General features: G+C 46.0%; 1 protein-coding gene across 3 annotated transcripts in view; it reads right to left on the minus strand.

Moving 5' to 3' along the window:
- Positions 1–15,075, minus strand: part of TMEM86A (transmembrane protein 86A) — a 30,508-nt gene that overhangs the window by 700 nt on the left and 14,733 nt on the right. Inside the window, exons 2-4 of one of the 3 annotated variants that reach the window (XR_010884063.1) lie at positions 11,760–12,024; positions 6,465–7,295; positions 434–5,396 (exon numbers count right to left, since the gene is read on the minus strand). Coding sequence is in view for 2 of the 3 variants with exons in the window: in XM_067296035.1 (XP_067152136.1) it covers positions 6,868–7,295; positions 11,760–12,024 (693 nt within the window). In the remaining variant the exon portion in view is untranslated. Of the gene's footprint in view, positions 1–433; positions 7,296–11,759; positions 12,025–15,075 lie in introns of those variants that run through there. The other 2 variants (XM_067296035.1, XM_067296034.1) reach the window with 2 other exon arrangements.

Genomic DNA, 15,075 nt, shown 5'->3' on the forward strand with positions numbered 1-15,075 from the left:
AAGCTGCCCTCTTCATAGAAGAGTGGACAAATGGCCATTGTACATGGGCCTGGCTATAGCAGTGAGGGGTGAGCGCTTCAGAGCTCTGCAGCCCACACAGAGCAATCCCTGGGTCCCCAGGGTGTGTTGTAAAACAAGCCGGGTGCCATCTGTGCAGTGGGTGCCTGGTCGGTTTGTGTTGGGTGTGCTGTGTGGGGTGTATTTGGCTGTGTTTTCAGGTTGCCCAGACATGAATAGAGTAGCAGGCTAAGAAAGTGGCATTCTGTGTCAGTGGTGCCCTGGCTAACTCCAGCAGTAGAGCCATGCCACCGACTGGCTTAATGGTGGCACGAAACTGGCTGCATGCAGAGGTTCAGTTGGCTGCATACTCCATGTTGAAACTGTCACAGAAACAGAAAATAAGCAAAGAGATATAGCATCTGCACAGTAAAAATACTCAGTAAATTAATATTTTTAATTGCTGTTACACACAGAAGAAATGAAGAAAAAAATACATTCCAAACAAAGAATTAAAATAGCAAAATTGGCATAAAAATGGGTTAAGAAAAGATCCCAGATCAAGTGGCCGTACTGTATGCAGTGACCTTTACAATCATAGTAAAAGAAGTAAGTGCTAGAAACTTTCAGACATGGCAGGATGCTGACTCTCCGAGCGAGAGCAGCTGCTTCAGGCACATCTTTCAGTGCACTCTGCCTGGAGCGCGTGGGCGAGGGGATGGAGCGAGAGGCTCGGACTGGGTACAAGACGGAGATTAGTGTTCAGGACAGACCAGCCAGCCCTGCAGTGTTAGCCAGGTAGAACTAGTGCTTACTCAAGGGCATTTGCTCTTTGCTTTGCGCTTTTGTTTGGTTGGGATTGTTGGGGGGGGGGGGGTTGTTTGGAGTTGGTATTTTTAGCTAAGGGCCAGGTTCTGCTGGCCTGACCCTGCTAGCACTGTAGGCCTAGAGCAAGCCTCCCTGGTGAATGTGGGTCCTGGTCCTAGCAGCAGGCTGCAAGAGCAAGGTCTAGGCCTGTGCGTTTGTCCTGATTCAGCACCCTCACCCCGTGGGCTAGATTTGGTCTTTTGCGTTTGAACTGTCAGGAAAGAGATTATTTCCTGATGGTGTTTCTCTTTTTACCAATCCAAATTGGCCCAGTTGTGCTCCCACTGCTGTCTCAGTGGCTCAGCCCCTGCATCCCTCTGGGCTGTGAGGGCCTGCAGAGGACCTTGTGCTTCAGCCTCGCTGTTGTACCATCTCACCACTCCAGTAGCTCATCCTACAGCAGCATTGTGTCACCACAGAAACAATACAAGCCACAGAAGTTTTGGCATTCCTGCCAACTGGCCACCTTTTTTCAATTTGTAGTCTGTCTAGAGCTGTACATTTTTATTTCTTACAGTAAGAGCAAAAATAAAATAACATCAAGAAAACTTCCTCCAAACTAAGAAAACTAAAACCCATCAAACATTTTAAAGAAACAATAAAAATTTGCATTGTGTTTGCTTCTGAGTTCATATTAAGATAAAATTTTACTGCAGCTGCTTCAAAATTATGGTCCATTTTATATGTACACAACTTGCATTCCTTGGTGTGTCATTGCTTGCCTTCATTTGTGTTTGTACAGTGCAGCTAGTGCTACCAGAATCAAGTACCTTCTAGCTGCAGGATCAGATTTGAAATCAGTGAACTGGGGCATTTTTTACCAGCTGAGAACATGGTGATGGTTTAGAGCTGTATTTCTAATCTACAGAGTTCTGGGCCATAGGACTGATGGTACAAGCACTTCCTTCTCTACAGAGCCTACTACTTCTTTCATGCAGGTGAAAAGGAAATAATCCCAAGAAGGACGTGCTGACCTTACTGATTCCATCAAGGCCTTCCCTCTTGGCTGTTTTTAAAGCCAGTGAAATTTACAGTCACAGAAATGAAACGTCCCTTTGTAAGATGTCCCATGAAACTGAGCTGACCTTCTGCAAAACAAAGGTCAAACAGATTAACTTCATTTTCTGTTCCAGTCTTTTCAACAGTCATGATAGACTGAGAGCACTGCATTTTGGCTGGATTAGATTTATTCTAGCTAACAGTCAGGGATGAGACCGGACTGCAAAAGTTGGATGCAAAGTTCACATCTTAAGGATTTGGTTGAGACTTTTAGAAGAACTAAAAACCATTTGCAAAAGTGAAATTAGAGTTCAGGCTTTCAAGCTAAAACCTCCTCCGAGTTCAAGTGCAACTAAGCCTTTCCTGTTAGATATTAAGAATAAATATTTTGCATTGGCTTTGCATCTGATGCAAATCAAAAAGGCAGTCACATGTTCCAGGCTCTTAAGAGAAGTCCTGCAAATCCCTAGAAGCATTTTTAACACTACGTTACAATAATACTTGGGACTTATATAGCACTTTACATCTTCGAAGCACTGTATGAGTATTAATCCTCACAGCATCCTTGTGAGGTAGGTATGTGTTAATATCCCCATTTTAGAAATGAGGTGAGACAGACACAGAGGGCCTGGTCCCCTGCTGTTGTAACCTGGCATCGCTCTGATTTTCATACACTCATGCCCATTTACACCAGATGAGGAACTGGCCCCAGAAAATTTAAATGACTTACCCAAGGCCACAAAAGGAGCAAGCATGGATAAAAGGCAGGAGAAGTACTCAGGAGGACTTCTGTCATGGGAAGCCAGCAAGTTCCCAGCCTGTTCCGAGATCACAGTTACACTGCCTCTGCTTAAAAGAGCCTTGTCTGCATCCAGAAACCCAGCAAAGAGGCACCTGAGCGTTATAGCTGCTGTTTGCTATGATCTGTTTCTTCCAGAAAAAAAACCAAAATTACCATGATACCAAGTTGAAAACATACAGGTCTCAGTGACAAACTATGGAACAAGAAAACTTAGAAGAAACACTAAAAAATCCTGGAAATTTTGTCTTGGGAATTTTGCATGTGTGTGTGTATAGATATTTCCACTGATGGCAGCATGTTTTCAATCTACTTCAAAGCCACATTAGAGTTATTCTTAAACCAATCAGATCTTTAAATCGCCTCAGTATGGAAGGGTAAGAAGCCAGGTGTAAAGCACTAACACAGTTTTCTTGCCAAGGTGGGAATACAGCTGTTGAAAATCCTCTTTTTTTTTCTTCTCACCCTGCACTTTCCACATCAGCTTCGCACTACTGACATTAATATAAGTAGCACAGCCCGGTGGCATTACTAGCATTAAGAACGGGCTGTGATAGCATTGCTTCTTTGACTTCATGGGGGGTTCTGTGTGAGCAAAGACAAGGAGGATCTATCTACAGAGAGGTACATGGCTGACATACATTAGCCAGAACTGTTATATTTCCAAATAAGGAGCCAAAGGATCTCCTAACGGGTGATAACTGTGGTAATGAAAGAGAACAGAAGTAATTGCACTGTATGCATAACCTCAAGTAACTGTAGATGGGAATTTCAGAGGGGCTTTTGAGTACAGTGTAGTAAAAAGAAAGCCTCTGTACTTAGCAAGCAAAGGAGCTAATACTGCCACGACCAGGCACACACCGCGTATGGGGGGTGCTCCGTCTGCTCTGTAAAGTCCCTGGGCCAAAGAGCGAGTGTGCCTCAGCGACTGTGTCCCTGAAGGAAGTGGGGAAGAACAGATCAAACCTCTCAGTTTGACAGTGCATAAACGGGCAACAGGAAGGTCCAAAAGGGACTGGCAGTGCCACAGGCAACCGTGTGCTCCCCATTTCTTGTTTGCTCCCTTTCGAATTGAAGACTCCCCTCAGTGGGAGTAAGGGGAAGTGTTTTCACACCCTACCAAAGGTATTTAACAAACTGACAGCAACACTCAGTGTTTCTCAAGGTTTATAAAAATCAGAATTGTGTCAAATCAGTGTCCCCAGCAGCTGGCCTCTCCCCAGCAGGAAAGACGGCCTCCAGGAAAATGGTTTCATTCAAGTAATGTAGATTAAAAGAAAAACTGCAGAGCAGGAGAAAAAGATTGAAGATTAAGAGCCTTAGCTGGTGAACAGCCGAACAACCCAGGACTCTTTCTGACTTCCTATGCGGAGGGCCCTGCCTCGCGTTCATGGGCAGGAACACGATCTAGCTAGATCCACCCAGACACCTCTGCTGCCAGAAACGGTACCTCTGACGGCGAGTGGAGAATCTTTTTATCAAGAGGGCAGGTTTCCTATTAACACTTAAAAGAGCCTTCCCTCCAAGTATACAGTGGCTGATAGTAGAGCAGGATAGCAAAGGAAGCCAAGATAAAAAAAGACTGCAGAAGAGCAACTGAGACACCTTCAGAAAATTGATGACTTCTCATTTCTAGGGAAGAGGGAAGTAATGGCTCAGACTTTTAAATAGGTTACTTTAACACACACTCATTTTCTTCAAAGCAAAGGAAAGCTGGGGGGGACTCCTCTGGAAAACTGGCAAGTAAGGATTCAGTGTGCTGGAATGACCCATGACAGGGAGATGTAAATCAGACTGAAACGTGCTGTTTGCTTATGCCCTGGGAGCATGGTGGGTTTCACCCCAAATGCTCTGTTTCCTCTTAGCTGGGTCAGTCTGTTGCAGGAAGAGCTTTGCAAACTGTCAAGCTGAGTAGCAGCAGGTGACATCCACGGAGAGCTACAATGCAGGGTTCACGCTGCGGCTGGGAGATAAGCGATACTGATGAATGAAAATGTTGTATGGCTCTAAATTCCCTTAGCGGTTTACTCCAGGCGGGCCCTGGTGCTGCAGTGAATGCATACTGACAATATTACACAACAGCATTAAAGGAAGAGATTACACGGGCCTGTGCTATTTACAATGCTTTCCCTCTCAGTAATGCAGCGGGCCTTTCTGAGCTCTCTTGGAAAAGCAGCAGATGATCCTACGGGGTCAGGACAGTTAACCTAGATTTTTTGTAATACTGGCTGTATTTGCACTAATGCAGGAGAGTCCTGGGAAGGCAATGCCTATTCCACACTGAATCCTAAAGTGCAAGGCTGGGGAGGCACATGAAACCCACTTAGCACCTCTCAACACCGATGGGAAACCTAGTAGGGTTGGTAATCTTCCCTTAACTACCCCCTGACCCTGCCATACCGCCTCACAGAGAGGAATTCCTGCTCTGCCAACTGTTCCAGGGATTCAGTGCCAGGCTTTCGACTGGAATGGTCCAGGCACGCTAGGTATGGAGACAACAGTGATTTCCAGCCTACGAGGACGCTTTGGAGGGTTGCTCCTCCTGTTTGCCGATGCAAGCATATTGAAGGGGTTGTTGGAGCCCGTGCGGATTAGAGTCGTGCAGTCTGGTTTGGTTGCTTTGGTTTGAAGAGGTGCAAGAACCCTCAGCAAGCTTCCTTTGCACACCTCAATGCACCTTAGAAACAAGCCAGCAGGGGAGCATCTCAGTCCACAGGAATGGCCCTAGGACGGACTGAAAGACAGAACACATTCAAGATAGTTTCAAACAGAAACAGAGCTCACTGTAAGGTATCCAAAATAAGAGGAAAAATATGATCACAAATGAAGCTGGTTTAATAAACAGGGCCATCTCTTTCTATATCTTTTTAAGAAAGTTTCAAGTCAGAAGTAATCTTCAGCAGATGGACAAACTGAACAAAAGAATTTGGATCAGAATTAAATAGACTTTCCCAGCCCTGATGGCTCTGACACTCTCGCTGCTTTCATGTCAGTACAAGAAGGAAGCAGCAGGCACCTGGAGCACACAGGACAGGGAAGCTCTGCTGAAAAGGGGCTTTCCAAAAGCACGTGGTGCAAAGTTGATCGTGTGCCACCAGTTGGCAAAAGGCAACAACCATCTACAACCAAAATGAGGGCCTTGGCTAACCACCATCAGACAAGGGAAATGCTCACAAGGAGATTTGGGAGCAATACTGCAAGCAGCAGTACTGTAAAAGCTTAATGAGTAAATGGAGTATTATTCATTAAAATCCTGAGGAAGAAAGGCATAAAGGTTAGATTCCTATCTGCCATGTTAAGGAGACAGATAGGTATATTAGTAAGACAGATCCTCAAAGTCCTTCTGCAAAAATCACAGTTCTTCATGTTCTCGTTACATCTCAGCTGTCACTGGTGGCTGCTGACACCATGTAACTGCGCACATGTGGCAGAGGGAGAACACACTGGCCTGGCTACATAAATTTCCCTGAAATTCCTAGTTCTGCCACATGTTAGCACTGAGACACATCCGCAGACCTGCTCTGGAGCAGCGATCAGCCATGATCAAAGCACACAGCACTGCATCCCAGCACATCTCTTGCTGTGTGCTCTCTGCTTGGTGTTTTGCTTTTATCTGGTTTTGCTGGGGGCTGGCCCACACACTGCCATTGCCTCCAGAGCTCAACCTTCACCTGAATGTGCTGGTTTTACTCTGCCTCTGGGCTTCCTTTCAGCAGAGGCTCTGATAGCTCCAGTTTGCATACTGAGTTTGCAATGCACTAAAAGAGAGACTAGCTTAAATACCGGTGAAATTAATTTTTACCTGTTACTTTAGCAGAGATGTGGGCCTGTCTGCCCCCTATTGAAAGCAAGTTTCCTAGCACAGTGCACTGCCAAACCTTTCCATCAGCCTCCCTCTTCTCAGACATTCAGCATCAGTTTCAGGAATAACAAATGCAATGCAGTAGTACAGCACTTTCAGAGAGGAAAAGTTGAATGAGTAGCTACTGCAGGGATGGTCTAAGCTTTCTGATGTGGACTCCACACTGAAGTAAGCAGTATTCAGAGAAAGCCACTGAAAAAAAGCCCCAAAGGTAACGCTTCAAAGAAGCAAAATCAACATCACCGATTTGCCTAGAGAAATGGAGATCTCTCTCAGGGGTGAATGCAGCTACAGCACCTGAGATATAACCCACGTCATTGTCCACAAGCTATTGGCACTCCACCTAGTTCCTCTTTCTGAAGTCCTCTTCATCTCTGCTCTCTACAGCTGACAGTGCAATAAGCATTTGGGCCGCATAGTAAGTAGCCATGATGATGACGCGTGAGTAGGGCACAGGAAAGCAGAACTTGTTAACTGCAACGGTCAGGTCCGACACCATGAAAAGCATTGCGCCGATGCAGGCCGAGAGCTTGGTCCACGTCCAGAGGTCGTTGCAGAGCTGCATGCCAGCGACAGCTCGCCAGCCCATGAAGCCAATCAAGGCAATGTAGACAGCCACCAAGTAGGTGAATGGGCCTGAGAGGTAGGAGTACAGGAAGGCATAACAGGAACTGGAAATAAGGCCCATCAACAGGCCAGCTTTCAGGTCCAAAGGCTTCATGCCGAAGGCTGAGGAGTACAGGATGTGTGTGATGGCGAACATCAGCAGACCTGGAAAAAGGCATTGACATAGCAAGTGTGACCTCTCATCACAGGTTGAATGAAACCTTTCATCAGAGTGACTGGCAGTCCAAAGCAGAAGAAAGCTTGTGGCTGTATTGGGTTTACAATACACAGCACCAGGTACAGGCTTAGGTGTCCTTGCAATGTTACAACCCTTATTTGATTTCAATGGGAATGCTACTGAATGCTTGGGATCATTTTATTATAAAAACCTATGCACAGGAGGTTAGCATTATCAGCAAGCTCCTGTCCTAAGAAAATACCTCAGAGCATCTACAGCTGGAACCAAACACAACTGTGGTAAGATCCAATCATTTTTGCCATAAGCCTAAGTGACTAAGCTGCTAAAGAAGGAACAAAATTTGTTTTTCAGATGGATCCACCTCCCCTGTTTTGGACAGAAGGATGGGTGCATGGAAGACCAATGATCATCCCCTCTTTAACTACCTGAAGCCTTTCACTCCTATGTCACTTGTGAAACAGGAAGGATGGAATCAGAGCAGGTGAGAACAAAATGTGCAAAGCTACTGATCCCCCCATACCCAGGCACAAAGCCTGATTGTATTTAGCCACAGACACAAAAACCAGTCATGAACTAAATCTGGCTTCTACTCCACCGTTGCCCACAGCTAGGAGAAACCTTAGCTGGAAAGAAGCAGCTGGCATATTTTAGGGACTACACCAGTGTAACTGGCCAGTGATTTTATGGCTGTTTGCAAGCTCCAGATGAACCTTAATTGGAATCAATCAGCAAAAATAAAATGCAGGCTTCCCTTTGAAGTGCGACATCCCTGAGAAATCCCAGCTGTGGATGTTGGAAGGTACTGCCCATGTGTTACTCACTTGCCACTAATCCATTTGACAAAAAAATGTCCACGTGTTGGTACAGCTGCTGATTACTAGTTCTCTTGCCTGTTGTACACAATGGGCCCCAAACAGAGTCCAGCTCCTCTGGTCAGGCCTCTGCTCCCTGATCTACAGGTGGTGCAGCTAAAGGCTGTTCCATTTTATCCAGATAGGTTTACTAGTGTGGCTGGAAGTTTCTGTACAGCTCTAAAGCATGAAATCGTGAAAAGGATCTGAGGAGCCAAGTGCTCAAGCAGGCCACTTGTTCAAAATTAAAGTATGACACTGGGTGTCAAGGGGAGCCACTAAAACCTGCTGTTGGCAGATGTTTGCTCTTCATCCATCGTAGGCTGAGGCTGCTCCAAGAAAGGGAAGTGTCTCCCCACCTTTGGGGAGTACCAGATCAAACATCCACTGAAACTGTGGGGTAAGGGGGAAACCTGCAGAACAGAGAGGGAGGTGGAAGGGAGGGGTTGGTCTGCAAGGTGAGGCTGGAGAAAATGGATAGCGTGAAGGGGAAGGAAGAGAAGCACAAAGGAGGGCAAGAAGAAGCTGATGTTTTACAAAGTTATTAAACACTATGAGCACAAGAGATTGAAGGAAACCAAGGAGGGATTTAGGACAAGAGCTGTGTGTAGTGCAGGAAAGGTTGGAGCTGTGGGAGCAGTAGGAGAGGAAGGTTACCTCGCCCTAGCAGTAAGGAGCAGTTTCTCCCTCAATGGCATTATTTGGAGAGTGCCAAGATGGGGAACTGAAGAACGTGGTGTCCTTCACGCAGGCAGCAAGCAGCGGTGCCTGAGCGGGCGGGGAGGAGGAGGAGGAGGAGGGGAGGAGGCAATGCGGCAGCCGAGGGAGGGAGGGGAGAGGCAGCAGGAAGGGGGATGGGGAGCACGGGTCCCAGCACTCTGGCTAATGCAGGGAAACGAGAGGGGAGGAAACGCAGAAGCAAAGAAAGGCAGGAGGAGTTTTGTGGTATGTGGTGAGGCTGGACACAAACACAAGAGACTGCTCCCAGGTCTTCTCATTTGACACCCACAGATAAAGCCAGGAACCAGGGAAACCAGTAATGGCTGCGCAGGGAGGGGGATGTATGCCTGCTATTGAGAGACATTTAGTTGACAGCTTCTGCTCAGCCTTTGGCTGGGCCCCCCACAACCAAGTCAGGCAGATCAGTGTTTCTGTACCCACTCTTCTCTTCTCCTCTTTATTCTGGGCCACCCAAATGGAAGCAACTAGCCTGGGTTTGCTTCTCCCTCCCACCCCTGGAGTTTCCCCTCAGGCTGGTGGTAAAGTCTTTTTCCTTAGTCCCTCTCTTCCTCACTGAATGCATCAATTGTTTCTAAGTGCCTGTTATCAAAGGAGGTGGATTTTAACACTGTAAAGTATCTTCTACATACAGTAAGGCACTAGTCAGAAAATAGCTTGTTATTAGTGGACTGAAGCAGCAAAAATGAAAAAAAGTCAAGTGTGTCAGGAGTAGGTTCCCAGGCTCTCACTTCCGTGTAAAATAATGAACAGATGTCCTTTAATAAACTCATTGTCTCAGAAGCTATTCAATTTAGCCCAGTTTCCAACCCTTTTTTTCGGCCTGAAAGCCATAGAAATTGAACAGAAAGTATATTTTTGGCTATTTATTCCCTTGAAATTTGAAATTTCCACAAAGGATGACGTCAAAAGTTTGAATGTTTTCAGTTGCCAACAACGGCAACCTGCTGAGAATTAAACTGGAGAAAATATTTTGCAGGAGAGGTGAAAGATTATGTGGACTGGTGCATTTTCTCTGCTAACAGCTGAAACACAAATGTTACACTTCAGTGTGAAAGACAGCAGCTCAGATTTGAATGCACCAAGGCAAGCAGGAGACAGCCAGGATAAAGGCTGATTTTCAAAGTGCTCCAAGACAGCTAAACCAATACTCTCCTTAAATCACAAAGAAAAATATGTCTAAACCCCCAACTTGACACTTCTCAGTTGTGAGAGAGGGGTAAAAATCCAGCTTATCTTCTGTCTAAAACAACTTAACCAGACAGCGAATTGCTGTGACCAGCCGACTTTGCTCTAGCGCCAGATGAGAGAAGGGACTGGGAGGTACCCAGCTACAGGGAATGGGGGGAGCCTCCGCGCAGTCCATGTACAGAAACAGTCACAGTGAGAAACAGGGCCTTGAATGTTTCCAAGCCACAGCTCACGGAGCAACTCCAGGAGGCAACACAGAAGCACTGGCAGCTGGGCCAAGCACCCCGAGGGCGCTGAGCGGGGTGCCCTGTGAGGAGGCCAGTCGGCAGGAACGCCGACGGTCAGCACAGAGGGGACGGCTCCCTGGGTACCAGTTGAGGCTCCTCAGCAATGTGCCCAAAACTCAGCCAAATGGATCCAGTCCTCAGGGCCCAGCCTAAACCCCACCAAAATCGCTAAGAGTTTCTACATGAACTTTTAATGAGACTTAGATAAGCCCTTGGGAAGCAGAATTAAAACCAGATTCCAAGCATTTGGCCTTTCATAGCTGGCATTTCACACACTTTCCTCTCTTAAAGAAAGCAGAGCTTGTGAGAATCCCAGAATAAAACAAAATACTGACCTCCCGTGAGAAGGGCAAGAAAAAAAAGCCTTTGACTTTTGGAGCTGACAACAGCACTAATGGGAAAAGCTCCCTCATCTTATCACATTTTCCACAGTCACAGCAGTCAGTTAATGGTGGGTGTTCAAGTGAGACCACTGGGCTGGTGAAGTTAGCTTCAGAAATGCCACCAGTGCAGTTAAGTGAAAGACTCAACTGCTGCTGATTTCTTATGACAGTCCAAGGCCACTGGGAGCATTGCTGTAGGCAGGCACAATGTGGCTTTAAATCATTAATCTAAATCGTTATGTTCTAGTTTGCAAGCTAACAAAATAAAACAAGCTTGTTTTGCTCTGAGAGACGTGGATTTTTCTAAAGAGAAGACAGGCTGTCCTGGTAGGCTTTCCCGGGATTCCCTATCATTTATATGTCTTGCAAAACCAGCTCTTGTTTTTGTAAAACAGGCTGCATGATTCATATTGATGAACCTGCAGGTAGGACAAGGTTTCTGATGCTTTAGTTTCTAGCGTCCACCTAACCACCTCCGCCAGACCACAGGCTTGTCTGACAAAACCATAAGGGTCCTCTCCACCTGGTCTCCACAGAGGCACCTTTGCACCATGCGTCCTATTTCAGATCCTTGCAGGACTGACAGATCTCCCTGCAGAGAAGTAGGAGCAAGACACTGCCCATAGCTACACAGGAGCTGCCAAGTGCCGCGAGTGTTTCCTTTTCTTCCCTGGGGATTCTGCCTGTGCCACCTTCCTGTTCCAGCCACCTGAGGCCCAGTGAGCACATGGCAGGAAAACAAACCTTCCCCAATCACCCCTTTGATCTTGGAGCAGGGACACAAACAAGGTCAGGAGACTCATCCACTGTGTGACTCCTCTAAATGCGATGGATTTCAGTCAAGGGATGAGCGCCTCCCACTGCCAGGGGCTTAAGTTGTAAATGAATAAACAAACCACATGGCCCAGCAACTCATTACTAAATAAAGAACGTGACAGCTGGCCACTGTGGCATCCCTTTAGGACTGATGCCTCACTCACCATGAATGAAGTAGCCCTGCTCCTGCCAGATGAGAAAGGCGTCTCCCAATGCTGAGAATATGAGTCCTGCCAGGATGCGACTGGCACTCCGGTGTACGACTAAGAAGTTGATTCCGTGAGCCAGGAGGAAAACCCACAAGCAGAAGATGGGCAGACATTTGATGAGGGCACTGAACCAGGAAGGGCTGGAAGTTGGCAGCCAGAGGACAAAATAGACACAAGTGGCTTTAAAGAAGGGCACCAGTTTGGGGCCTTCACTCTTCACCTAAAAGAAAAAATAATTAAAAGAAATGGAAATTAATAGGATCATCAGAAGCATCAGTGGAATAAACTGCACACAGAACTGTCACCGTACTTTTGGAAGTTTCCCTTTCATGTATACTATTGGCCAGCAGCATTTCCACCCTAGAGAGAAGCTGCTTGAACTTGACCATGATTTCCAACCTAGACCTTTGTGAACGTCTCTGCTGAAAACACCTTTTGGCTGGTGGGCTTTGGGTGATGGAGACAGAGGAAGTTTTAGATACCTTTTCTCTTTATTATTTCTACTGAAAACATTTAAGCCATCAGTCAGTACCCAGTGGTGGCCCTTGCACTTCTCTTGTGTTTATACTAACTGCTTTTATACACACCTTTCCTGTAGCTGAGAAAATACTGCACTCCCCAGGTCACTCCCCTAGCAGCAAACGAGTCAATAAAAGTGCAAATCTTCCCTCACAGCTTGGCGAATACTCCTGCTTAGCTAGCTACAGATCACCTTGGGGATATAACTTCTAACCCATTCGCTGTCCTGCCCCGTAGGCTAATGCTTAGGGCTTGCTGTCAGCATCACCACATGACTTCAAAACCCATCACATCAACCTCCAACTTCCTCAGTTGACTAATATCAATGTCAATCCCATGTTGTTTTGTTTTAGCATTACACTAATTATTTACTGTCCATATTGCAGGCAACACTTTGGCTCAGGAATCTCTTGCATAAATCCAGGCACCAAAATGCAGCACAACAAAGACAAGGCAGAGACAGGACACAGAGCTGCAGACTCCACAGCCTATCCAAGCTGGGTCTGCTCTTCCCATATGCCCAGCTGGGACCATCCTAGACAGTGGTAAGATACATACTATGTTCACCCACCCTCCTGTGACACTTCTGCATTTTAGTGCCAGTGGGGAAAATGAATATCCCCATGAAAAACTAAGTTGCAGTTTTGTTTTCTCCCAGGGTGTAGCTGAGGGCTAAAACAAGGAGCACAGAAAGAGAATGTGATTGCCTGGTGCAGCTGCGCTGTTGGTGAGCTACATCCTGGGATCTTCTGGAGGCCTGCTTCCTCCTGCAGTGAAGGCAGTACAGCACCTAGAGATCCCCTGCAACCAGCGGGTTCTCTCTCAATGTTCTCTTTTCTTTGGTCAGGCAAGGTTTAGTTGCTTAGTATCACAACAGCTTCCCATTACTGATGACCAAAGCACACACAAGCCCCGTGCACCAGAGGAAGACACTGGGGAAGAGCTAGGGGCATCACTGCTGGATTCACACTGTGAAGTCCAGCAAAATCTGTGACATCCATATGTGGCGTGCTGGGGTTGCTTATCTAATGCAAGGACCCCATGCATCAGAAACCTGGGAAAGAAATGTTGGTCTTTTTTTTCCCAATCACTTGCATCAAGTGGCGTTGCCATGACACAAAGCCAGTGTCCATCTTCCTCTCAATGCAGTGTACCTTGGTTCAGATATCTGGAAATTATGTTCCAGATATCTGGAACAGGTTTCTGTAGGCTGTAAGGCAAATAGCTCCATGCTCACAGTGCTCAGTTATTAAGACCTAAGCTCACCAAAATTCAGGGGCTTTTGCAGACATAAGCAAAGGGAACCTGGGTGATGCTGGAAGACCGGGGCAGAGGTAGTGGAGGGCATCTTCACATGCAGTATCTAAAAAGGGAGTGCAGTCTCTGAAGCAGGGCATCTTGGGAAATACAGTGCTTTCAAAATTGCTCTCATATCTGATAAAACATTCCCTAACATATTAGCAGTTTCTTACCAGTAAGGCATTTCATTATTCATGAATACATTATTCATAGGCTATTGCCAACACAATTTTTAAACACCCCATTAAACAACCAGGCTATATAATTCACTCACCAAAGGACATCAACAAGCTGTTAAGTTTCTTGTATTACATGGGAAGCCAGTCATCAGTCCTCTATTTAGATTATCCAAATTAATCACCATTTATCCCCTTTTGTTTGCATTCCTTGGGAGAATTCTGACAGCAGATATCAAATGAATTTGAAATAAAGTCATAAAAGCCCATGTAGTCCTACTTGCACTGGCGATGCCTGGGAACTATCAAGTATCTGTAGAGGGAAGAGTGGAGCCACGCTTCCCCCAACTATTCTTTCAGACCCACCTCCCTGCTCTTTTGAAGTGACACATCAGACAGATGCTCTTCCAACATGGAGGGACAGACAGAAAGAAAACTCTGACTATCCCCAACCACCTCCAGACCTGGCACCTGGTTCCAGCTCTGCCCCTTCCCCTTTTGTGGCACTTTTTTATTAAATATTTAGCTCATCACATTCAGCCTCACAATCCCAGGCAACAGACAACAGTGCTTCTGGCAGGATCTCCTCCTTTACCCCAGTAGCCATGGAAGATCCCCAGTGCTCCATAATGAGCCTGAAATCTTTAATACAAAAGACTAACAGCCTCCAAAGCTATAAAGAACTGAAGAATTTGCAGCATTGACAGTGACCTAGCTCTCTACAACAGTCTCAGCTAAAGTAGTTAGTTTGCTATCTAGGAAGGCAGAAGTCTGTGCTGAAAGACAGAGCTCCAGTTCGGCCTTATTTGCAACACATGACAGAGGCAGTTAGAAACATACAGGAGAGTATTTGGGTTAATATAAACACAGGAAGTTTTGTTTAAAACCCTGTATTAAAAGAAAAACACCTGCTAGGAGCAGTTACCATTACAGTCACAGCTTGCCCTCCCCTGTGAGCATGCATGATGAGACAGGTTTTAATTACACTTGTCGTTTTCCCTAGGAACCTCGCCTTACTGAACATAAGATATACACTTGCACAAAAAGATTACGTTTGCTTGGCAACCTTGAAATTACCATTTCCTACTCTCTGAATGTGAATGTTCCAACCCCAGCTAGCATTATTTTGAAATAATGGTCTGTATAATCTCCACCTAATAACAATTTAGGAATTTTTCAGGCATGAGGGGTCAGATTCCAATCTCAGTTATTCACATGTAACCTTAGAATTTATGATCTTAAAGTCCTCACATAAAAATAACTTCGTAGCTCTAGAA

The sequence above is a fragment of the Apteryx mantelli genome, chromosome 4 (genome assembly GCF_036417845.1).
Source record: "Apteryx mantelli isolate bAptMan1 chromosome 4, bAptMan1.hap1, whole genome shotgun sequence".
NCBI classification, from domain to species: Eukaryota; Metazoa; Chordata; class Aves; order Apterygiformes; family Apterygidae; genus Apteryx; species Apteryx mantelli.